This window comes from Artemia sp. Qi Xiang Cuo, chromosome 5 (genome assembly GCF_049724085.1).
Source record: "Artemia sp. Qi Xiang Cuo chromosome 5, ASM4972408v1, whole genome shotgun sequence".
Lineage (NCBI taxonomy): Eukaryota > Metazoa > Arthropoda > Branchiopoda > Anostraca > Artemiidae > Artemia > Artemia sp. Qi Xiang Cuo.
Window position 1 is genome coordinate 80602718 of NC_142798.1, and position 27279 is coordinate 80629996.

The following is a 27279-nucleotide window of genomic DNA, read 5'->3' on the forward strand; positions in this document are numbered from 1 at the left end:
CAACACAATCCTTATAAATGGTAAGTATGTTCGTTTTAAGTTCAGCTTTATTTTCCATCGTGGTTTCTTTATGGCCTTTTTTTATTTCCTTTTTTACTCTTTATTTCCTTTTTTATTTTTTATTTCCATCTCATATATGGCAACAGAATCCTTATAAATGGTAAATATGTTCGTTTTAAGTTCAGCTTTATTTTCCATCGTGGTTTCTTTACGACCTTTTTTTTATTAATTTTTTTATTCGTAGTACAAGCTTTTTTTTTTCAAATACAAGTTTTTGTTTCAAATGAAGGATAGAGTGACATCAAAACTGTCAAAACAGTCCTCACACCCCCCTGTCCTCTCTTGTCGAGTGGTCAGAAAACATGGGCGGGGAATATGTGTCTCATCTTATCAAGTTACGCTGTCGGCCAACTTGTACTCAAGCATTATCTGTGAATTTTTTTTTTTTTTAATACAATGATCTATGCATATATCTTAAAGAGTATACTTTACACAATTTTTATACCTAAACACAAACTTCGTTGTCTCTCTAAAACTAAAGGTCAGGATGGAAATAGCATTTTTGGTTTAATAATGGCCATTTTTGATCAACACGCGCGGATTTTAATTATTTAATTAAAATTATTATTTAATTATTTAATGGATCAACGTTCCTAAATAGCGTTTCTTACACTGATTTATTTAAGTTCGAGTGTTTAAGTCAACAACAAAGCTCAACCTTTTAATACACAGACAAATTTCTAATAAAAAAAAATAACAATAGAAGTCCAAATATTTTTGCTTTACATCCGGGGGCGTTTATCAACGAAAAAACAAACAAAAAAAAAGCCATACAAACAAGGCATATAAAGAAAAACAACAAACGCAATACAAAAGGAAAAAAACGAATGAAAATTCACATTTAAACAAATTCGTTATTGTTGTTGCGTTATTATTTATACTTTGGTTTCTTTACCATTGGATTTTCTCTATATTTGAAGCGTCCATTTATGCTTTGATTTCTTTGCCATTAGAATTTACTTAAATGTGTTTTCTTTAATTTTTCCTTCTTTTTTTTCTCTTTGCATAGCATTCGTTGTTTTTCTTTTTGTTTAAGCTAGTTGTTGTATGTTTTTTTTTGTTTTTTTTTTATAAAGTCGGGTCTGAAGCTGAAATATTGGATTTTTTATTAATATTTTTGTATTAAAAAGATTTTTTACTTTTCACTCTCTTATTAAAAATTTACCTGTTATTAATATATTTCCATTTCAATTCCAAGTCAAATAACTGTCTATTTTTTACTACTTCAAGGCTATTTTGTAAGTTTGTTTCAAGAATAGTCTATATTTCAACAATGAATAATGATGAACCAAAATTGTCTGGCATCAAAACAGTATATAGCCAAAAACAAGAGCAAAAGAAATCAAAAATAGAGTAAACTGAAGAAATCAAACTGAATGGGAATAAAATAGAAAGGGGCCTAATGAGCTTGCAATCAAAATTCGAAGACTTCTTCCACTTTCTCTTGTGTAGCCAACTTCCAAAGAAATCAAATGGAGGGGAGGAGGGGGATATTATACCTCATGGTGTCTTTACGATAATAATAAAGCAATATGGATAACATTTTTGATAACGGAAGAGGTTTATTTTAGTGTGTCCTAAAACTCTGCAGAAAACTCTGTATTTTGATAAAAAAGAATTTTTAGAATCTTTTTAGATTAAAAAAAAAAGTGTCATAAAAGCTGTCCAATGGATTCGTTTAAATATGAGAAATCTCCCCCGGCTTCCTCTTCATTTTTTTTATCATTATTATTATTATTATTGTTATTATTATTATTATTATTCACCTACACTTATATACTAGATGAATCACCAGTACAACTAATACTTCAGGTAAGATTAAAGGTACTGTAAGTGATACTTAATGGTAATAAAGTGAGTGACCGTTATGGTAATTCTCATGTTCACCTCTTATTTCACTTCTAATGAATGTATTAGATGTGCTAGTAGTTTTCCAGAATATCCTAGTCTGTCTTTGACTAGTTCGTTAATGAGCTGAGGACACACAATCAAAAACGAAAGACTTCTCCCACTTTCCCCTTGAGTGGCCAACTTCCAAAGAAATCAAACAGGATGAAAACGTCTTGGTAAATAACAAATTATCATCAAGCATGAAAAGTAAGGGATCCCATGGCAATAATCCAAATATAAACAATCGCTATTAAATACTCAGATTTGTTTCGAGTCACCCCTCATTCTATTACGGAAGGTAAAGTCAGTCGATAATGATAGATAATTTGTAAAAAGAAGAAAAAAAGGGAAAAGACTCAGTTTTAACATAAAAAATATGCGTTATAGAGATGAGAAAAAAAAGCAGAAGAAAAATTAAAAGTCCAAGAATGATGTGAATAGCTTTTTATTTCGAAAGTATATTTTAATTTTTCTTTTTCAGCCATAACAATTAAACAAATTTAAGCTAAACATATGTAGAGCCAAGAATATTTGTATTCTATCAAGAGCAGAAAATATGAAAAAAAAAACAGTTTTTCATACACTTTTGTGTTGTATTCAAAAACATAATCGGTTTTTAGCGCCCACAGTTAATTTTTTTTTTTATTAATTTGTAACGGTTTTTAAAGGGTGGCCGGTGTTTACCCCCCCCCCGTAAAACACCCCCCTCGAAAACTACCCCCCGCTTAAAATACCCCCCGCGCGTAAAATATCCCCCCCCCCAAAAAAAAATACCCCCGGGGAAAATACCCACCCATGTGGAAAATAAGGCTTTCCAAATTTGAGAATTTTATTTGAGTTTTGTTATTTTTTCTTATTTTCCGTAGGGTGAAGAAATTTTGGTACTTGTGTATTATATGCCACTCACTCAAGTTTACGCTGCGTAAAACATGAAAAGAAACCGATTTCTTCGTTAGTTTCTTTCAGCTTAGCACGAGACAAGACAAAGACAGGTAACAGAATAGATGGGAAATGTATAATTTGGGCTATCAATGTGCACATAAGGGGGGGGGGGGAGAAAACAATTCTTACTTCATAATATGCAGAATAATTGTACCTAACACATTTTGCATGAAGACTCACTATACTTTACCCCCTCCCCCCCCCTAACAAGTTTTTTCAACTGAAAGTAAGGAGCGCCATCAAAACTTAAAATGAACAGAAATTATTACGTATATGAAAGGAGATGCCTTGCTCTTTACGCTAAAGTTTTGAGTTTTTGTCCTAACCCTTTAAGAACGATTCCTGAAACACAATGGTCGTTTAATTAGAAAAATAAGATTTGTTTTAAAATTGTTTAAAAAAACTTTGTTTTTAAAAAACTTTTATGTAAAGAGCGAGGTCTTGAGGAGAAGGCAACCGCTTTCATATATGTAATAATTTCAGTTCGTTTTAAAGTTTGATGTTGCTCCTTACTTTCAGCTGAAAAACTTGTTTTTTTTTATTACTTACAGATAGTATTTGTTAATGAGAAACATAAGATTTTTAAAGAAAAGTAAGAGCCTCATTAAACAGAAAATGAGCAGAAATAAAGTCAAATAATCTTCAAAGTAAAAACTATGGAGTCTAATAGAAAAAAAAATAAAAAATATATAAAATATTTTTTTACATGAAAGAGACTGTCAATAAAAAATGAACGTAAATCCTTAAACTTTTTGGCGCCAATTTTTTAGCTTAATTTTGATTGTTCGCCTACATTTTTTTCTTCTTCAAATTTCTTTTATTTTGGCACCCGCTACTGCCAAAAATTACAGAAATTCATATGGAAGTCTTTTCAACACAAATGGATTTTCCGCGGGGGTATTTTCCAAGGAGGGAGTATTTTTCGCGGGAGGTATTTTCTTGGGGAGGGGGTTATTTTCTGGGGTGGGGTATTTTCTGTGGGGGGTATTTTCCACGAGGGGGGGGGGGTATTTTCTGTGTGTGTGGGGGGGTATTTTCTGTGGGGGGGGATTTTCTGGGGGGAGGAGGGTAAACGCCTAGAACATTTTTTAAGAACTTGTTTTGGTTTAATGTTTAGCGTTTTATAAGAAAGAAAAGCTTCAAAATCAAGCAAAAATTCTGATTCGCTCATCAAATTCAGTGGAAATTCCTGAACCATTTAGATGTACTTTTCCAAAAATCTGAAATACACCAATTTTAAAACAAAAGTGACAAAAAAAAAAAATCACAAAATCTACGATTAATGGAAAATAGTGTGACAGACAGCTTTTTCAAGTTCTAATAAAACCACTAATGTAATTTCTTGGGCCAAGAAAAAGTTAAATTTAATCAATTTTGAAAAAGGATTCAAGCTTAAAGTATGCCAACTGAGATTTTTTTTTTGGAGGGGGGGCATAACTCGTGGTGTCTTTACAATAATAATAAAACAATGTGGGTGAAAAAAATTACATTGAAGGGGGTTATTCTAATAACATACTTTGATTTCTTTTACATGTTTTTATTTTTGAAGAGAAAAATGTTAGAAATTGTAAATGTACAATTTCAAAATGCGTGTTTAAGAAATATTGTGATGTTAATGAGCTTATTCTCTACCCCTTTTTCCTCAATAGATTCTTTCAAATGTAAGAGATCTACTATCCCCCTCCCCCTTCCGAATATGTTTGATCTTTTACATCTTTACGTATGTATTAGATGAGTCAGCAGTAGAATAAATATTTATATTACCATGAATATCAAGTGTTGCCTGGGTATCTAATGAATCTTCTTCGTTTTCAGCTCGACATTGATATGTACCAACATCACCTTCTTCTACTGATAGAATCTGGAGGCTACCAGCACCAACTTGCAAAAACCTACCATCCAGATCCCTAAAATTAAAAATGCGTTTAAGAATCAAACAGTGCAAAAATTGATTCATTCAAAACAAAGTTGCTTAACTAAAAACTTGTACTTGAATTATAATCATGGGAAGAAAGTCATTGGACTGGAAAACATTTTTTTTTAATAGCACAGTACGTTAAGTACAACCTTTCACGCTTAGCCGAGTCCTTTCAGACTTGGCTAACGCAAAAATCCATAAAACCATCATAATTGTTGTCTAAAATAATCGCGATCAGCTTAAACAAACTATTCGGAATAAAAGTGTTGAGTGGCAATGGAGATAGGAGATTCAGGTTCTAATCAAGCGTAAAAGGTTTTCTAGGAAAAGTTTTTTTAATTCATTCTCCAAATCTTTGGCATATTCTAGTCAGAGCTCAACTCTCTGCTTTGCACTGCCTACGTTAAGGATAACATTTGTTCCGTAAGACTACAGAACGTACCGCAAATCTTAAAAGTTCTGTGGCGTAGTATGAAAGAACCAGTGAAGATAATGGACAGAGAATAAATATTAAACAGTAGGGAAAATTCCTATACTCAACATTAAAGATTTTTGGGACACATCAATCGCACACCTTTGTTCACAACTCCGCCTACACGCACACACAATGACAAATTTTAGCGCAATATGATTGGATTATGGGAGATCTATTTCTCTGATGTATTGGTATCTTCCCTATCCGTGCGCTGTGATGTGTCCCATTTCTGAACCAAATTTTTGTAACAGTTTAATATTTATACTGTGATAATGGGTGTCTGAAAAAGAACGCAGGATTTGAACCAACTACAAACCAAATTTAGTTATTTGAAAGAAGCAAACAAAAAAACACCATACTCTTGGGAGATGTTAAAATTATATGTAAAACGCAATATCGGGCATATGACCCCCCCCATGTTAGCCCTAAAAACACTCGTTCTATCCATAAGATTAACCATCACCTGCTCACACATTTCCCTATCAACCTCGTTGAGAACCCGTTGAATTTCGTTTTTGAATTCCGACACATTACAGAGTTTGTTTCAGTAAATCCGTGCTTTAGTGTACCCCCTAGGAAAAAGTCACTTTCACCTCGACGCATGCCTTCTTCTGAAGCATCCTGTTTGAATTGTTATCACACAAAGACTTGTATTACGTATGATTAGAGAAACATAGTAACTTCTCAAAAACGCCAAACCCCAACAACAGGTTACGAGCTTCAAGGCAGGCAAGCAATATCTTACTACTACGAACAACTACTACTATTAACAACTAACTGTAGCACCAAGTCACTTGAGGCCATTGCAGCTACGCACGTTCTTCCTCCGCCCCAATCTTTTTTAGCTTCTCTTTTAATGTGAAGTTCGAATTTTCATAAGGTCCTTTCTCACGACCTCTGTCCGTCCCGTCTGGGTACAACCTGCTTTTCATTATGGTTTCAGACGGACGGCCAAAAAGCACAATTGTACAACGAAACTACTTCCCTAGGTTCATCAACCAACGAGAAAAAGGGGTATAGAAAAAACGTAGAGAGAAAAGTGTAAAGAACAGTTTAAAAAGAGTATAAAAAAAAGAGAAAAACCGTATTTTAAACTTACTTTCAGTGTTAATAAAAATGTTTTAAGCTGAAGTATAAACTGAAGTAATGTTTTAAACTATACATTAAAGTGATTAGTGCTATGTACGAGAACAACACTGCTACGGTTAAGGTAGGAAATTAGGTTAGTAGCTGGTTTTGTATTAAATCAGGAGTTAAGCCCGGTTGTGTTCTATCCCCTTTACAGGGATCGTTTTGATGGTTTTTGCTTAAGGAGCACCGGAAAGGTAATGGGAGAACACTGAAGATCAAATAGGGAAGGAAAACTTTCTTGGACTTAGATTATGCTGATGATTTAAGAATCCTTGTTGAAAGTGTGAGCAAAATGAATGAACTTTAAGAGGTTTTGCGAGTTCATGGGGCTAGAATAGGTTTGAAAATTAATGTTAACAAGACTAAGTCCCTAAGGCTAGAAATAAGTGAAGATGAAAAGGTGACGTTAGGTAACGAAAAGATTGATCAGGTGGACAGCTTCACTTACCTTGGTAGTGTTATTAGTAAAGACGGTGGGAGCAGTGAAGATATTAAAAGTAGAATAGCCAAGGCTCAGGGTGTTTTTTCACAGTAGTAGTAGTAGTAGTAGTAGTAGTAGTAGTAACAGTTGTAGTAATAGTAGTAGTATTAGTAGTAGTAGTAGTAAGGGTACTCTCCACGTCACGATTATAATAAATAAAAAATAATTAATGGTTGTAAAATTAGTTCCATGCCGCTTAGTAGCAAGAAAATTAGGACTCGCTTAATTTTTATTTACGTTTTATGATGACAAAATAATAAAATATTTACTATTCAAACTCAGACTTCAATAGGAAATAATAATTTTTAACGTAGTGGAAAGTGTATAGATTTTTTCATTTAGAATTTTGTTACCAGCATACCAACAAAACAATGGAAATTTTGTGTATGAATGTATTTTGTATAAAATTTTAATTTTTAATAACGATGCACTATTTTTTTTACTTTAAAAGGTATATTTCTAAGGTAAACTATACTAGTTGACTCTACCATCAGTGCACAGCATAGCCTACTTTTTCTTCCCGCCCCATTTGAAGATGACTTAATTTTGAATTAACCCACTATCGCCAAAAAAGCATTCTTTTGGTAATCAATCTTTCTTACTTTATTAACTGCTACAGCTTTTTATTTTGTATTTCATGATCGTCTTCAAATTATAATTAATTACAAGCGACTCCATGGAGTCCCATCTCATATAGTCATTAATTGCAATCAATAGACGTGAATAGCACACAAATCTCAATTTATTGATGTTAATTTATCGTTTTAATTTATCTAACTTTATTTATACACTGGTTTAAGACAATCTGTAAAAAAGTCAATTCTTAATAGTCAAAATGGATCCTAGCTTTATTCACTAACTAAAAGGCTAAACAGAAAAAATACACTATGAAAAAACTGTTGGCATTGGATAGCTAGAATTAACAAAGATACTATTTCAAAAAGATGTATTTACGTGTACTTGATAAATTTCTTACCGCTGTCAAAGCAACATACTGTCTTAAGTTTATCAGTCATTTGTTATTTTTACAAATGGTTTAAATCGGGCATCATATATGTTAAAATATATGCGCCAAAATGAACGCCAAAATATGCACCAAAAATGCGCCAAAATATATGCGCCAAAAAAATTGACGAAAAAAAAGGAGGAACAATATATCAATAAGGCGAGGTGACAGATAAGACAGGTGAGACACGCAAAAACGTAGATGTGGCTACTTTTTGACACTACTTTATATAAAACCTGCCAGAAATTTCGCCTTCTTTATTTATCTTAAAACAGCTGGGTTAGTAAGAAATTGCCATTTCGATAAAGGTCAATTGTAGAGAAAGCTGAGTTGTTTTTTTTTTTTTTTTTTCTAGCTGATGCATATCCCGTATTTAAAAAAAAAACTTTTTCGCTAAAATATAGAATCATTATAGTAAATATACATAGCCTACATATATATATATATATATATATATATATATATATATATATATATATATATATATATATATATATATATATATATATATATATGTATATATGTGTATATGTAAAACCACCTAATATCTACAACAATTGAAAAAGACTGATCAAAAAAAGACTGGATTGTATTTTCAGTTCACGCAGCTTAGTTTCTAAGCTGCTACTTAAATTGAAAAGGTGTTTTCGGTAACACTGTTTATAGTTCATTTCAAAAAGAGGACAGATTTTCAAGCTTCTCTGGCATATTCAAGTTCCCAAGGAACAACTTGCCAAAGTTGCCAAGTGCCATTTTGCTAAAGCACCCATTACCTGGCTTCATCAGCAAGCTGTTTCTCTGGAATTCATGTAAATTACGTTTTTGCACTATTTTCCAAACAAACTTAGTATACTAAAAAAAAAATCACAGTATACCAAAAAATTATAAGTATATAAAAAAATTATAAAAAAAAATATCACAAAATGAAGAAGACGGTACATACTTACAACTGACGAAATACAACTAATGAATGGTATTATCAGCCTCTGTTCTCAATGCCAAAGGTTGCACAACGTCAGTCAATGATGTACCCAACATTTCATACACAACCCTTGCCCCTCTCCGTACGAGTCTAAATGAACCCTAAGCAACATAGTGCGAAACCCTTAAGACTTATTAGCAGATTGATGGCAATAAGTGTAGGCACGTGAGCATAAGAAGGACATTCACCTCCATCCACGCCCCCTCAACCAAATCAAAAAGTCAAAATATTTCCACGAAGTTTGGCATTTTTCGTCTAATTCGTCTGTTTTCTCCTTCTCTTATCTGCTACTCTCCCCTTCCTGAGACAAATCCCCCTTAATTGAAAACTAAGTAAAGGCGATTAACTCAGAATTAAAATTATTTTCGCATTTAATATTTCATTTGTAGTGAAAACGTAATGAAAATAGGATATAATGAATTGTAATGAAAACAGGCAAAACTTTTAATAAGAAAATGAACGTTGGAAGAAGAAAAAGATAATACAAATAATAATAAATTACTGAATGTTTTGGCTTCGCATCTGGAAGCCTTTATCGAAGAGAAAAAATAGAAGAAAAAAAACTAGCTTAAAGAAAGTAACACATACATGAAAAGTTGGGGAGAAAAACACAAACGCCACACGAAATAACAAAATAAACGTGTGTTTAATAAACTACAGTTGTTGTTTTTAAACTAGTCCAATATGATAATTCCCACACAAAACACAAGGCAGGGTGTATGCTATACTGTCGTGTTCGGTTCGCAAAGGCAAATTACTCGAGCCAATCTTCCCTACATACTCCAATAGCTTAAATACTTCTTCTTCCTTACTTTTGCCAGATTTATTTGTTTTAGAGTTTTTTTAGTGTAGTTCCGTTGTTTGTTTGCATTTTGTTCTCCTTTTTTTTATTTTTTTTTCTTCTTTCCTACTCCTTTAATTATATTTGTTAGTTTGACAATGGGTAATACAAACATAGTAATAATTAAAATAATATACTTTTCGATGTTATAGATAATGCACCGGAATAAATTTATCACACACTATTACATGCTTAGCGGCGATGCGCAGTCTCAATGCATTATCTTTTATCATTATCAGTAACTAAGATTCTTGTGGATTCGTTCTAGGGGTTCTTTTACACTATGCCGTAAAACATTTCACACTAGGACAATGTAATGCTTTACGTTACATTATGTAATCTCATGCAGCAAATTTTGTCCGTAATGCAAGATTATGTTATGCTATGTAAAAGTCAATATAGTAGTCACAAAAAAAAATTATAGATGAACAATCAATCAATTTTGAAAATGAATTGAAAAACATTTGCTAGGAAGCCGTTCACTCCTGATCAAAGCTTGAATCAACATTTCCATTCCAAATTTTTAATTTCTAAATAGTTTGCTCATGACACTTGTGACGAAATTTAGACGTTGATTATGATAGTTGGATGGAGCTTTATGTTAGCCTTATGTGAAAAGTTGTACTAAAAGTAGCGTAACTTAACCCCTTGGTGTGAAAGCCAGTTAAGATTACTAATAAGCAAACTCTCAATTAGATGTTAGTTGCTAGTTTCTGTTCTTAGACATTCAATTTATGTCTTCTTTAAGCCCTTTTGGCTTTTATATTCAACAAATGCGTGCGTCATGAGAATAGGTGAAAGAATGAAATTAAAAATTGATAAATGACAACCGTGAAGATTCCAGCGTCACCAACCATGTAAAATCTAATCATGAGTATGACAATGAACATTTGCCCAAAATCACATCTGTAAAAGCCTCAAGTATGAATTCATCTTTCTTATTAACATTCCTATTTTAATTAATTTTTGTATACATTCTGGCAAATATAAATAGACTCCATTATATATAAGATTAACGGCGTGCAGTTTTTTGGAAAAAGTTGAGAATTATCTTTTCGACTACTGACAAAAGTTTTTAGATCAAAATAAAGTAATGTAGCGTTAAATAAATTCAATCCTTAAAGCAAAATAAAATGAAAATCTAAATTTTCAAAGAAAAAGGGAAAAAAGTTTTGTTTGTTACAAATTACTGTCAAAAATGTTAGTACAATTATAGAAGTAAAATGGTTGTCTGAGAAATGCATTTCAATTGTGAAAATCCATGGCCATGAAGGGTCTTGAGGCCACATGGTTGGTCGTAAATCTTTAAATCATTTTTTGGTCTCCAATTGCCTTCAAACGGCTCGAAGAACTGATCTGTATTGACAGATCTGTCTTGGCTTTACTCTAATTAGCCATGCCTCCAGTGGTGGATCCAGGGGGCGAGGGGGGCGCGCGCCTCCCCCCCCCCCTAGCGTAGTCTAAATTTATGTAATTTACTGAATTAACTCAAGTTTGCGTTAATTAAACTTGCTCCTAACGCAATTTTATCGGATCAACCTATTTTGCCCCCCCCCATAAAAAAATCCTGGATCCGCCCTTGCATGCCTCTTAACTCTTTTATCACTTCAACCAAGTTCATAATTCAAATATCACCTTTGCCCTCTCCCTCAAAAAAATTAGTAACATAAATTTAAGGCAAATAAAGCTAATTTTAATACGAGATAAGTAGACAAATTAATTTTCAAGTAAAAGTGGAAACTATTGGTGTGCTATTTGCAAATTACCGACCAAAACCATAGCACAAGAATATGAATAAAATGAGCGCGTGAAAGTTGTATGCCATTCATTAAAATAAACTCCACAGACCTTAAGGAATAATTATTATTAACTCTCCCCTCCAAAAAAAAGAAACTTTTTAGGGGTGTGGATAAGGACTAAGACATTCAGTTAATTTTTAGAAAAATTTTAAAAATCGCCCAGCTTAAAACAAAAAATAATCACATACTATTAAACTGAAAGAATAAAACAGAAAAATGAAAAGCAAATATGCTTTAATATTTGTAAAATGAAAAGAAAATGGCTTTTTTTTGGCTAGAAAAGGAGTACTATTTTCTTTTCTATTTCTAATACAAAAGGGAAATTTAAACAAAGTAGGCGAAATTAAGAAAATCGTGTTGGAATTGAAAAAACTTTATTTACAAAATTTCTGATGATATTTGAGAATCTGCTTGACAAGACTTGGTCACTCAGATGACTTCCCCACAAAGTACCAATTAGAGTGATGTGGATTAGTAAGTACCCAACCATAGAAAATGGAAATCACTTTCCTAAAATTCCTTAGAAAAAAGCGTACTCTAACTTTATTTGTTGAAATATGTGACGTATTTTCGCAAACCAATCACACTATCCCTTATTTACAGAGACACAAATAACCCCACCTTTTTATAGCTTGATTGGCTAGAAATAATAGCTTGAATAAAATTGTAAACCAGTAAACAAGAGCGAAAGGTTAAGTCCCACCTGATTGGTTTGTCTGTCTAGAAATTCAAGCCAGTAAGAAAACGCAAATATGTTGAGTTACAAGATTTTTTACAAGTAGTCCTTCTGTTCCTCTGGTTGATTTTCGTGCAGGACTTGCAGCTCTAAAAACTTCAATTGTAATTAAACCCATATAAGAATGCTGTTTAAGAGCTTGTTTTTTTTATAATAATAGAAATCTTCTTTTTGGGCAATATACAACATCAATTCCCCAAATTCAAAATAATCTCAATTTGACGGACGATGAGCCATTTATAAATTCCACTTCTATATAACTTCGTAAAATAGAAGGTAAAATGATCTTAGAATTCATTTATCACAGTTACCCCAGCAGTAATAATTAATTAAATAGTAAATCACATTCCAAATCAACCAAAATTCTGGGGAAATATAAATAATAAAGGCTTTTCAACTTTTTATAATAGAGTAGCTTTTATTTTCGAAACTTTACCTGTCACATCTTCAAGTTGCAGCCTCGTTCTCTATTTTCATTAAAAAGTTGTTTTTTCTCGTTATTTTTATAAGTTTTTGTAATTTAATATGGTATAAATTTCAATTTTCGAAACTAGATCTGTCTCTAAAAATGCTCTGAAAATAAAATTTGCTGCATGTTTTTCTCTTTATAGTTTTAAAATTTTATTCAGTTTTTTCTTTATAAGTTTGTATAATTTTATTCAGTTTGACTGCATCAACTGAAACCTTGAGCACAAACTACTGAAAACAGGCCAATCTGAGTTTGAAATGCCTAATATAACAAAGCGCTAACAAATAATTAAAACACCTTTTATTTATTTACTTTCTTTTACAATCTAGAAATTACTATTTTTTCTATATCTGTTTGCGTCAAAAAATACTTTGAAAATAAAATTTGCTTTTTTTTTGTAAAGTTTATATAATTTTACTCAGTTTGACTGCATCAACTAAAACCTTGAGCACGCATTACTGAAAACAGGCCGTTCTAAGTTTGACCTGCATAATGTAATAAAAGTGATGAAAACACTTTTTTTTACATAATATTGAAAATTACTAATTTTTTCGTCCTAAATCTGTTTCTAAAAACTACTCTGAAAATAAGATTTACTCCATGTTTTTCACTTTTTGTAAAGTTTATGTAATATTATTCAGTTTGAGCACACACTACTGAAAACAGGTCGATCGAGTTTGAAATACCTAATATAAAAAAACTCAAACAAATAATTAAAACAGATTTTCGTTTTTTAACTTTTTCTGTAGTCTAGAAACTACAAATTTTCTAAAGCTAGATGTCTCTATTATTTTATTTTTTTTTTTATTTTTTTTTTTAATTAAATTGTTTGCATGTTTCCCTCTTTTTTGCGAGTTTCCAAACAACAATTGAGCAACTACTACTGAAAACAGACGTTTTTTTTAGCTTTTTAGGCCGTCTTTTACAGGAAATGCAACTTACTGCGTGTCAATAGTTGTTCCGTCCTTCAACCAGGAAACAGTTGGTAATGGGTTTCCATTAGCAGCACATTCTAATGTGACATTGGAACCAATAACAGATACAGTATTTCTTGGAGTTGTCACAAAAAACGGGGATTGAATATCTGTTAAAAAAATAAATAAGGAAAAACTCATTTCAAACAAAAAAGGGGAAAGGAATAATTTCCTTCGCTAAAATAATTCAAAGCTAAAATGAGCATGTTAGGTTAAACAAAAAATAATAAATAAGGAAAACATCTTCTGAAAAATAAAGAATTTCTAAACAAAGATTGTCTTCTGAAAAACACCCAAAATCGAAAGTAGCAAACGGCCCTTCTAGGTCAAAGCATTTATAAATTAAATTTAAAAAAAAACAAGTTTTTTCAACTGAAAGTAAGGAGCAACATTAAAATATATTTTTACTGATATCATATACTTGTCGATATCAAGTATATTTATTGATATCAAAATTCCGTTTTTTAGAGTTTCGGTTAGTATTAAGCCGTGTCGTACCACGAACTGTTTGATAAAGAAGTGCCAAGCAGTAAAGTCCATCGTCAAAATTACGATGTCTTTCCATGGCGGAAATGGAACTAAAACACATACTCTCCGTTCCCACCGTTACAAGTATTACATATTTCTTCTTAATATTACACCTTGAGCCAGTAATTCGAGAGTAACGCCAAAATGTGAAGTCATTCACCCCAATACCGCCGTTATAGAAAGGCAGAATGAGTTTAGAAGTTCGCGTGATCTGAGCCATGATTGTTCGTGTTATTTTCTAAAAATGTTGATTTGCTTGATGTTTTCGTTTTCTTTTTGTTGTTTGTGAGTAATATGCTGCATTTATGTTCTTTTTTTCTTTATTTATTATTCCTTTGTTGGCAAATTTTTTGTTGAGGAACGGGAAATGAATGCCATTCATTCATATTTAATGGCAAGTTTAGATTCAATGGTAAAAAAAAAGTCTCTTAGTCGGCAAAAATGATCATGGAAAAACCGACTTAGTGCTGGCTTAGTGTTCACTCTCTATTTAGTGGAATGTTTGAAATTAGGAAAAAACTGAAAGAGGCGAGGTGCGCTTTGCATTACATAAATCATTTCTAAAAATCAGTGCACCCGTAGAGAAAAATACAGACGTAGGCAGATCTTTGTTTTAGTAAGAAAATGGCTAAAACCTTATAATTCCATCCACTTTTTCACATTTGTTTAAAAAAACGTTACTACGTTTTCATTGTCAGTCCCAGGAATTGAGTGCCCTAGATAAAAATGTTACCGAAATTAATAAATTTTTGAGCGTTTAGGATGCAAGAAGGTTTAACAATGACCAACAACCAACAAAATCCGTCAGCATACATGGACTCCAATCGCTCTGATATTGTTTCCCCATTGTAAGATTGTTATGGAGAAATTTTACAGAATGTTCACCACTGACAGCCCCTCACATTTTTAGGAAATCAATCTATTATAAATTTGAATGTAGAATATGTAATTTCAACGACATGTCACAGCCCAAACCCTATAATTAGGTAACACGTCCACAACAGTGTTTTTAGTCATCTGAGCAGTGATTTTCTGAGAAAATGAAAAGCTGCTTTCACAAAAAGATTTCCACCCTGTTTTGTCCAAAATCTTAAGATTTTATACACATATTTCATCTTTTATCAATTGTCCGATTTTAGGCTGACGAATTTGCCTTTCAAAAATATGAAAAATCATCAATACTCTAATACAAAGCTTTCACGAAGTTTATTCAAGAGCATAAGTCTTATATTTGTTGTGTATTTAATATATTTTATTATGTTTTACCATATATTTCTAACATTCTTTGTCCAGAAATAGGATATTCCCTTTTGGCCAGTAAACATGATGACTTTTCTAGTCTCTGTTTTCCCACCCACAAATAAAACAGTAGTAATTTGCATACCCTCGTCTTAGGGGGTAGTGGTTAAAACCTTTTCGTGGTGCGCCTGACAGTAGTAGGCACATATAAGGGTTTGCTACAGCTAGTTTCAGTCACTGTAAACCCACTGGGCGGGTTGTCCAGTGTCTGACCATGAGGCAGGGTATTTTCTCGAATACGTTGCCGACGCTAGAAGAATTGAAGCCAGTAATGGCCACCAAAATCATACCGGGAGGCATTTGTCCCTCGGGCACATGAAGCCCCGACCGTGTGGCAAAAAAAGATCCTATGAAGAGCGATCCAAGGTGGGAGAAAGAAAACGGTTCGCTAGTACCTGTTCTGAGAATCGGGTGCCACTTACTGTTGATGGTTGACAAGTGATGGTGACACTTTCTTCTCTTTTGAGGGAATAGTGCTGCCTTCTCTTTTGAGGGAATAGTATGGAGGAAAACAATAGTGGACACCTTGGCACTACCAAGGAAGGCTCTTCTACAAAGCCAAAAAGAGATAGGCAAGCCCTATTTCAAACTACCATACCCGAGGTGGCGGGGAATAGCCCAGGTGCTACTGGTACTATAGTTTTTTGCGTGTGGAGGCAGTGGGACTTTGTAGCCTGAGACTCGAATCCCAGAATTAGAGCAATAACCTTTTTTACCATTTTATCGTTATGCTGCATTTTTTCATAGATAGTTTAATAGCTTTACAGGGGTCATTCATGTTAGAAGCCTCAACTAATAGTATAGAGGGACGTTAGAGGTATAAAGATGTTATAGAGAAAATATGGGTTGATGCATTGATCGCCTCAAAAATGCCTGACTTTTTGAGGATGGAATTGAAAAATTACCGAAGAGATGGGTAGAAGTTGTGTCTAGTGGGGACAATATTTAGAATACTCCATTTGTGACCACTTTTTTAAAATGAGGCACAGAATTTCATAAAAAAGCACGGTTTTAAGTTTCGGGCCTTATAGAAATAGTCAGCTTCAATTGTGGGTAATACCTGTTACACAAAAATAAGACCTGATCGAATCAAAACAAATACAGTGTTTGAAGGAAAGTAGGTATTTAATTCAAAATCAAAGTAGGCCTACACCTTCCTTAATAAAAAATTTCGTTGACCAAAATAAATATTAAGAATACTACGTCGCTCAGGCTAGGAACGAATCAGGGTGAAGAGGTATTGTTAGGTAACTAGAAAATCGATCAAGTAGATAGTTTCATTTGCCTGGGTAGTTTCGTATGTAAAGATGGTGGATGTAGTAAAGATATAAAAGAAGAAAGACAAGGCACGGGTTTTTTTTTCGCAGTTGAAAAGAGTTTGGAAGAAGAACCTGCGAACTAACACTGGAAGCCACGTCATTGATAGTGGTCAAGTATGGTTCTGAATGTGGGCGCTCCGAAAGGCTACGGAATCATCTATTGAATTTTTGGCATAAGAATTGTGTAAAGGCGCGTTCAAAATGGGAATTTACTAAAGACAAGATTTAGCTGAGGTAACTTCGATACTACTTATAAAGAAAACCCCATTCACAATAGAAATTTAGCTAGCTCCCTGAATTAAATTGCATCAAGACTGAAGTTCGACCAATTTGAACTTAGTTAAGACCGAGCCAATCTTCTTGTTTGGATTAATATGGTGACGCTTTCCCATAATCTCATCAACGGAACCAAATTCCAAGCCCAGCAGTGCGTTGCCGCAGCTGATTTCCAACTCTGGCTCACGTATTACCAAGCTGAGATCAAACCCACTGCGCCACAACAGGACTGGGCCAGCCAATCAGAATTTTTTATAACATTTTCTGATTGACTAATACCCGAACCCTATCCAGACAGAGAAAAAACCTTCAAAAAAAAATAGAAATATGGGATAAAAAGAAATAAAATATTTAGTAGAACTACTGTTGCTCATCATAGCTCAGTTTTGTGTTTAAAAAAAGAAATCAATCTAATGTAAAACCAGGAAAAATTGATTTAAACGATTCTCACTTAGCACTACTGATATATTTTTCAACTTAGCCGAACACTTATGCTTTAAGTGAAAAAAAGCAAAGCGGAACTGATCTGACTAACCTTCATGATATCTAACAAATGGTTTCACAAGATACAGCAGCTGCACATTGACGGTTGCGCTAGGCCTTTTACAATTTACGATTCTTGAAGAAGAGGAAGATCCACAACAGAAAACCATAATCTGGACAATTTTAGACAAAAAAGTTCTTAAGAGTTAAAAAAAAATTTCAAGTGTGTTCCCAACAATACATAAAGGGGATATATAGCGTAATTATTAGCCTTGCCCATACTAAACAACCTAGCCCAACTGGTTGAATCCAAAAAAAAACGTTACTTTAAGAAGAAGATATAGTCATTACAGCAACACTTCTCAATTCCACATTGATTTTAGATAACGGGGTCATTTTTTTAACTTCGTTGTCAATTTGTTTTAATTTTTTACAATAGAGTTTCACCGATGAAGATAAAAATATAATATTACGAATTTCTTTTTGGAGTAACATAAATTCTCCTAGATGTGATACAAATGACGTGAAAACTTTGGAAAGAATATATTTTAATAAGAAAATAAGAAAATAATAATAAAAAATTTTATAAGAAAAAGAGAAAAACTCTCTTTAAATAAAAAAACTCTCCTATTTAATAAGAAAAAGAAACTCTCTCTATTTTTCTTGCCTAAATTGAGTAAGTAGAAATGAGAAAAATAGCAAAATTGACTCCTGTTTCTACTAATACAAACAGATACAGGATAAATTCTTTCACAAACCCATTAATTAAAAATGATTTATTTACTCACCCCCTCCCGCCCTGTATCTGACAATAATTCCTGTTTTCTTTCTTTTACTCTTTCCTCAGTCTCTCTCTCTCATTCTTTCTATCTCTCTTTTACAGCCCTATGGCCTCAGTTCCATAGTTAGGAAAAACTTTATCCCTCTTGCATTCATATTAACCTGTTCACAGTAATAACGTTGGATCGCCGGTAAAAGCTATTTTGAAAACTATCTTAATTGATGCTTGACTTTTTATAGTTTTTAAGCAACACAGCAAATGGCTTAACAATATGGCTTTAAAGCACGATAAGATGGGTTTTATCTTCTTGAAGGACACCACTTATGTCCTTAACAATTTTGATAGAAAAATATTTGATAGTCTAAGTGAATCTTTCAAAGATGAAGCACACCAAAAACAAGAAAATGCAATTACAATTCTTTCTGATTTAGGAAGCGAAAGCAATCATGGGCGTAGGGAGGGGGGGAAGCTGCCCCCCTAGACCTTCAAATTTACATTAGATATGGCTGAAAAAGCAGATGGTTTAGAAAAAGCAGTTGATAAAACTCAATCACACTATCAACTGCCCCCCCCCCCTAGACAAAATGCTGCCTACACCCATGAAAGCAATACCATCATATTTAAAACAACGACACTACAATAACTGAAATTAAATATTGCGTCTTAAACGGTTTTGTAGCTCCGGCGCTGCTTTTATGTCGCTTGGACTACATTTAATGAAGGAGAATCTAAGTAAAGACGAAAAAAGGACAGCCGAAACATCATTAAAAGACAATTACAGCTGTTTTGCCTTTACGAAGCAGAATAGATACTATAACAATAAAAGCAAAAATGATACAGTAAAGACGATAAAACTCACGTCTTAAAAGCTTTTATAAGTCAATTAATGTGCTCTTTCTTTCATATCCTCCTAGTGACAGTAGATGAAGCGAATCTAAGCATACACGAACACTTTCGAATTAAAAGAACAATTGAAAAAGAGAAAACGCAATGAAAGCTCTTTATGGTTTATGAGCCAGGACAGATATCACCCAGATCAAAAACAAAAATATTACAATAAATGAAGGTAAATATCACGTCTTATAAGCTTCTATATGCTTTTTCATGTTTTTTCGAACGACACGATACTTAATGTAGGGGAATCGAAGTATAAACGAACAGTCTCAAAACAAAAGAACAATTGAAAATAACAAAATGCATTGTAGCTTTGGTACTTCAGCATTAGCCAGTACACACTCGAGAACTTGGATCTGCAAGATCAAACAATAACAGGTTTATAGCTGTTTGTATTCAGAGACAATTAGCCTACGGCCAGTTGTAATCTACGTTGTAGGTATATTTTAATTAATTATTTAATACATAGAATTGGTATTTTGGTTGGGTTAGGTTATGTTAGGCATTTAATATAATATGTTCTGGGCGGCTCGGCCCCACTTCTATAATTCTTTGTTGTAGTTTCCATAATTATGTTACTGAGGTATTATATTTTCATCATATTTTGGTATATTTCATTATGAGTAACCTAACTTCCCTTCTCGAATGTATACTGGCTAATACGGAAGTACCAAAGCTTATTCTATATTAAAAACAAAAATCTTATAATAAATGAAGCTAATCTCGCGTCGTATAAGCTTTCACAGTCACTTCAGGTTTTCTTTTAAATGTATCTAGCAGGGCTGTGTCCAGGATTTTTTTGAGGAGACTAAAATAATTTTTTTTTTTCGGGGGAAGGTTTGCCAAAAGAATGAAAAAAGGAGGTTACCTCCCGGTGGACTTGTCCAACGGTCTCAAATAAGGTTTTTCACCTTTAAATAAAGGTAATTATTAACCTTGTCTTTATCTAACAGAAACCTAGCAAAAATCCATTAATTTTTTTTATTAAGATTTTTTTTTCTACAGAAAAATTTCATTCAATTTATATTGGATCGAACCAATCCTCATCGAATTGAAGGCACCGAAAAAGTTAGACATACCATAGTAGGGCCTACCACTTCTTCAGTTCTCTCTCTCTCTCTCTCTCTCTCTCTCTCTCTCTCTCTCTCTCTCTCTCTCTCTCTCTCTCTCTCTCTCTCTCTCTCTCTCTCTCTCTCTCTCTCTCTCTCTCTCTCTCTCTCTCTCTCTCTCTCTCTCTCTCTCTCTCTCTCTCTCTCTCTCTCTCTCTCTCTCTCTCTCTCTCTCTTTTTTTTTTTTTTATTTCTAGCACTAGGGCCTCTGTCCCATAACTGGAACACAGGACATTCAAACACAGGAGAGCATGCAAAAAAAAGCTAAAAACAAGGAATACAATTGCAATTCTTTTTGATACATTTAAAATAAGAACTTTAGAATAACTGGAACCAAATTTCTCGTCTTGTGAGGTTTTATAGTTCCGGTGGTCTTTTTTTATATCCGTCGGACGATAATTGATGAAGGGAATCTAAGAAAAGACAAACATTTGTGAAAAAAGAACCACGGAAAACATTAAAATATAATTACAGTTGTTTCTGATTTACGAGGCAGAATAGATACGACCACAATAAAAACAAAACTGTTACAGTAAATGAAGCTAGACCCCGCGTCTTAAAAACTTTATTGTTACTTAGTATACTCTATTTTTTGTACCTCGAACACCCCTTGATGAAGGGAATTTAAGCATAGGCGAAAACTTTCGAAAAAAAAGAAGAAGTGAAAAGAGAAAAATGTTCTTCAGCTAGAACAGATACTAGCATTTTAAAAACAGCATTGTTGCTGTAACTGAAGCATTCTATTGTAATCTTGTAATCTTGCATTCTAAAAGCTTTTATGATCCTTCTAGGTTTCCTTTACATGGCTCTCGCAGGGATATATTTAAGATTTTTTTTTTGGGGTGGGGGGTAGGGGCTCTATATAAACAATGAAAAAGAAACGGTTTACCTCCCGTGTACTTTGTCAAACGGTCTTAAATAGTTTATTTTACCTGTATATTTACGGTTCGGAGATAGGGGGGGGGGTCAAACCGGACAACCCTCATCTCTGGGTTCCGGCTCTGGTGCCTCGAACGATACTTGAAGGATATTAATGACTGCATGATTGTAACAAATGATCTTCTATACATTTAAAACGAATGTGTTTAAAAGAAGACCACGTGAATAAAATTTACGACATAAGACTAACGAAAAATGAAACTAACGAAACCAGATTCATGGTATAAAACCTAGTAATATTAATTGGAACTCTAAGCAATTTTCTATTTACAGTATTATAATAAAAAAGAGAAAATTTTTAAGTATATTTCTTTTATCTTTAAAAGCAAACGACGCTCAGTATCTATTGTCTTAGCGTTACATGTTTTTTTCTTTCTTTTTCTTTACAAACTATTGATTTTCATTCAAAATTAGAAATTTATTTTAACTTCTATTATTTTTACATTTCATTTATTCATCAAGCTAATTTATGTTCTTTTTAAAGTTTGTTCTTTTCAACTTAGATGACTTTACTTCTGCTCGTTTAAGGGTTTAGTATGGCTCTTCACTTATATAATCCTTTCTTTTTTGTTCTGAAACATTTTTGAATTTTTATTTTTGTTTTTAATCGACAAAGTCAAAATAGGTTGATTCAAGGAATATTTGTAATTTTTTTAGTTTTTCTTCTTAAGAGCGAAAACGATAAAGATTTTTTAAAACAAAATTAGCTTAGAGCTAATTAGAATTAGTTTAACGAAAAGCCAAAAATTAGCTTGATAATTTGGATAATCCAAGTCAGATGAATATATGATTTTGTAGTAAACTAAATAGTTTACTAATTAAAAAACTAAACTAATTAAAAAAAAACTAATTAAAAAAAACTAAATAGCTTCTCCTAGGCCATTTCCGGCGTATGGGCATATTTTAATGCCGTGGAAATTTATTTAAGTAACAGGTCCCCTTCACCGTCAGGCCTCTGGTAGCTGATATCGAGCTCCCTCTCCCGGGGGCCCGTATTGCGAAGCGGAGATCAACCCACTGCACTATCACAGGTCATAGGCTTATGTAGCGACCGTTATTTATCGGGCAGCCGGTGGAAAACCCACTTAAGATTTAAAGAACATTACTTTTAAAAGATGCTTGATCTAAAATAATACAAAGTTATGCACAAACGTATTTTTATTATTTTTTTTTGTATTTCCATCTACAGCCTTACAAAATTGAACCGCTTGAGCCTCTAAATCGGTCAAATGCATAAAACAGAAAGCGAGGGGTGGCTCTTTCTCGGAAGTCATGTACACATGGTGGCACGTGCCAAGTGTTTTGAGGAGTATACCAAGCGTTCTGGGGACTGTGCCAAGCGTGGCGAAACTGTGCCAAGTGACATGCAAGTCCAGTGGATATTGGCCGTCACGCGTCAGCCCAAAATCAATCGAATCTTTCACCCCTTAATTCTATGACTATCTACCTTAGTTCTGCCCTAGAAATGGCGTATGGACGGATGATAGATTGACTTATCTATCAATAAATGAAATGACATCATTTTTATACAGCCCTAAAAAGGGCTTATCCCAGATTTGCCTCTCACTCACTCACTCGGACTATCTGTCTTGACTTTTTCAAAAATTAGCCATGGCTTGATATATGCCCGCAAATACTTGATTTTAATTAATCATCAAATGATGATGAATTGTGCCAGGCACAATTGTGTCATGTGTGCCGCAGACGGAACTGTGTGGCACATGTGGCGTTATGACATGTACAGTAACTGGGGTGGGGGGGGGGGGAGAAGTCAGCGCCCTCTCAACAGAAAGTACTGAACAATATTCAGGCAATGAAGAGATAAATTAAAGGTGAGGTGGAAGGTGCAACATGAGGTGCGAAAACGACTGGTTCAGCTGCAAGAGAAGAATGAAGTGAGAAATGACAAATCAGATGAAAATCAAAAGAAAAAAAAACACAAACCTGTTTTTTTGTAAATTGAAAGCATTGCTCCAGAACTTAGTACAAATTTTTCTGAATTTGAAGCATTGCATTTGTAGATACCTTGATCATCTTCGTCAACATACAGTATTTCAAGTGTACCTATAATATTAAAATTAATGAGTATAGAACCATGAATGATACGGAACATTTAATTTTCCTATTTGCCCCGCTGAGAAAATACTGACCCCATCACTGGCACGTTGGGCTAATATTGCCATTTGGGCTAGTAAAAAATGTAATGTGCTAATTAATTGATACAAATAAGCTCTTTTTAATAAAGTAAGTAAAAAACAATGTAGAAATTTTCCCGTTAAAAAAATGGTAAAATTAGTTCTAAATATACTATTGTGGCTAGTAGGGTAGTAATCTAGACTAAAAACTTGCGCTACTTGGGCTGGAAAATGCAAGAAAACCAGGGATTTTCAGTTGGGAATAGGCAACATGATCCCAGAATTCTAACCAATTAATATATAGAATTAATAGAAAAATTAATATAAATAATAGCAAAAAAAATTAATTATACGAAAAATAAACTACAAAACAGGTGTATTATATTACGAATATGTAGGCTTAGGTTAATTGTGAAAATCTTGAGCTTACTTTTTTCTTTGTTTTGTATGAAAAAATAAACAGAAACATAAGAAATTAAAGGAATATTATAGGAATATTGGAATTTGAGGAGGAAACTGAGTCTGAAGGTTTCACTGCGTGTTAATATATCTTTAAAATATTACTTTTTTAAACACATTTTTCTGCATAAAATACTAGATAGTCATAATATGTCATATTTCCAATATGTTTGATGCCAGATTTCAAAAGTTCCTGGCTTTTGCTTTTACCCTAGCTGATGGGATGGCACGCTGGACTTGTAATTCTACGTCTTTCCGGACAAGGGTCCGAGTATTAGATGAGGCAAACCTTTTGCCTTGGATGTGTATTAATGGTGTAACTCAGCCGGCGTGAGTCTGGGAAGCTTTGGGTAAAAGCAAATTGCGACGTAAAATCCAAATTCCAGATGTCGGGTGAAACCGAAAATGCCTAGTCCTGCGGCAAGATCAAGTGAAGGGTCATGTCCTTGATGAAATATAGCCTATGTAGGACTATTCAGTAACGAAAATTTTGCTTTTTCTCTTTTGTTCGTTTTAAATCTAGTTTTAAAGCACCAAGGATAGTGAAAATGAAGTCTGATGGTCAAATGGAAGCTTATAAAAACAATATAAATCTTTAATAATTAGGAAAAAACAAAGAATCCGGTTTTTAATGGAAAAGAGCTTTCACATGCAGTTATACAGTTTTTGGCGCCAAATTAAAAAACGAAAAAAACTTGCATGAAAACTTAAAAAAAGGAAAAATCTTAGAAGACCGCGATTTTCAATTTTAAATAGGCATAAGATGGTTCCATGGAGCAAAAATTGATTTAATTGTGACGTCCTTGTACTTTAGATACAGCAGCCCTATCAGAATAAAATATTGCCTCACTTTATCATTTCGTGTCAAAATCCATGATTTTGCATCAGTCCAAAGGCCAGCCTGGCCAAACTTAGTTACTATAATAGACATAAAACCTACCATTATATAATTTTTCAAATTGAAGTATTACCTGATTGGAACACCTAAAAACATACAGATTTTACACATTGAAACCCTGTCACAAGATATTGTCACTTTTTTTTATTTTGTGGTAACATTTGTCTTAAAAAGATAGTGCGGTCTTCAAAAGGAATTGTATTTCGGGACGGGAACTCCAAACAAATGTAAAATATGAAATTTATATGAAATAAAAAATAAGAAGACAGTTCTTCAAAATTTGAAGGGAAATTTTGGAGTTTGAAGAGTCCGAAGGCCGGCCTAGATGAAAATAAACACACCAATATTGAATTTGAATTGAATTTATTTATGACCCGTTGTAAATACAAAAACAAACGGGGTATAAGAGAGGAAAAAAAGAAAAGAAAAATACGGAAAATGACAAATACAGCACAATTAAAATTCATAAAATAAGCACACAAGCATAATAATTAACCAAACAATTACATTACATATAACAAGGACAATAATTACAAAAAAGCGATACATTGACTGTTTTGAAAGGGAACACCATAAGCGTCCATTGATTCCATTATTATTAAATAAAACAAACAAGCTTTTTTTTAACTGAAAGGAAGGATCGACATTCAAACTTAAAACGAACAGAAATTATTCCGTATACGAAAGGGGCTGTCCCCTCCTCCACACCTCACTCTTTACGCTAAAGTTTTTTTTATTGTTTATATAAAGTTGTATTGTTAAATAAAGTTGTGTGACAGCCTCAAACTTTAGCGTAAAGAGCGAGGCGTTGAGAAGGGGACAGCCCCTTTTACATACGGAATAATTTCTGTTCGTTTTACGTTTTAATGTTGCTCCTTACTTTCAGTTTAAAAAAAAATGTTTTTTTTAATTTTTGAACGTTTTTTAATTAATGCAGCTTTGATTTTGGCTCACCGTACATGAATAATTAAAACGAAATTTGCATATTAATTTTACCTTTTTTTGGCTAACTGGCTTTTTCGAAATTATGATCTGACGTAACTTACGAATTAACTTACGTAACGAACTTCTATATTTGTATATTTTCATTACGTATATTAGTGGGTTCGCCCCCTAGTCAATACCTCGCTCTTTACGCTAAAGCTTTTATTGTACTTTCATTTTAAGTTTTGATGTTGTTCCTTACTTTCAGCTGAAAAAACTGATTTTTTATTTTTAATTTCTGATCCTTTTTTTTTTAAATAATGCTGGGAAATCCAGCGCCCCCTTTATAGCAATGTCACTTCCCCCATGAAAACTTCCTCCATGGAAAGACCCTCCTACTTAACCCCCAACCCACCCACCCCCAACTACCATAACCCCCCCCCCCCTGAAAACTTCTGTATACTTCCCAATAACCAATACTATAAGTAAACATTGGGCAAAGTTCATAACTTGCAGACCATTCCCCGCGGACTGTGGGGGATTAAATTATACTCAAAGACATAGTTATGGTATTTTACGATCATGCTGAAAAAAATGACTATCTCAAAATTTTGATCGGGTGACTCTGGTAAAAAATGAGCGTGGGAGGGGGCCTAGTTGCCCTCCGTTTTTTTGTCACTTAGGAAAGGGCACCATAACTTTTAATTTCTGTTCGAAAGAGCCCTCCCGCGATATTCTAGGACCACTGGGACGATACGATTCCCATTGAGGAAAAAAAAAAAAAAAAAAAAAAAAAAAAAACTCACATCCGTTATATTTCTTGTGGCAAAAAATACAAAATACCAAAATTTTGCGGATAGGAGCTTGAAACTTCTATTGTATGGTTCTCTGATACGCTGAATCAGAAGGTGTGATTTTCATTAAAGTTCTATGACGTTTAGTGGGTGTTTCCCCCTTTTTTCGAAAATAAGGCAAATTTTCTCAGGCGCGCAACTTTTGATGGGTAAGACTAAACTTGATGAAACTTATTTATTTGAAATCAGCATAACAATCTGATTCTTTTGATGCATCTATTGGTAACAAATTCCGTTTTTTCGAGTTTCGGTTACAACTGAGCCGGGTCGCTCCTTACTTACAGTTCGTTACCACGAACTGTTTGATAAGCTTCAATGTATCTGCCAATGGCAGCATTAGGGTCTATAATACCTTATCTCCTATTGGCCCATAAATATATAATTTTTTGAACTTAACTACTACCTGATTGCAACACTTCAAAATATATAAATATTAGAGAATATTTAGTTTTTGCATATTGAAACCCAGTCACAAAAAAGCACTTATTAATTTCGCGCTTATTAATTATCACTTATTTTCGCTACTAATTATTAATTATCACTTACTAATTATCTTGAACACATAGTTCGGTCCTCAGAAGACACGTACACAATAATATATTTCGTGAGGGGGGGCACTTGAAAGTAAAGCACAAGAAATGCGAATTATTCGAAAATAAGATTTAGAAGGGGAAAAC

At 33.4% G+C, this 27279-nt stretch overlaps 1 protein-coding gene across 1 annotated transcript in view; it reads right to left on the minus strand.

Moving 5' to 3' along the window:
* Nucleotides 1–27279, minus strand: part of fra (neogenin protein frazzled) — a 173226-nt gene that overhangs the window by 83403 nt on the left and 62544 nt on the right. The window contains exons 6-8 of the mRNA XM_089089232.1: nucleotides 23277–23396; nucleotides 13673–13814; nucleotides 4657–4799 (exon numbers count right to left, since the gene is read on the minus strand). Of these exons, the coding sequence (XP_088945358.1) occupies nucleotides 4657–4799; nucleotides 13673–13814; nucleotides 23277–23396 (405 nt within the window). The remainder of the gene's footprint in view (nucleotides 1–4656; nucleotides 4800–13672; nucleotides 13815–23276; nucleotides 23397–27279) is intronic.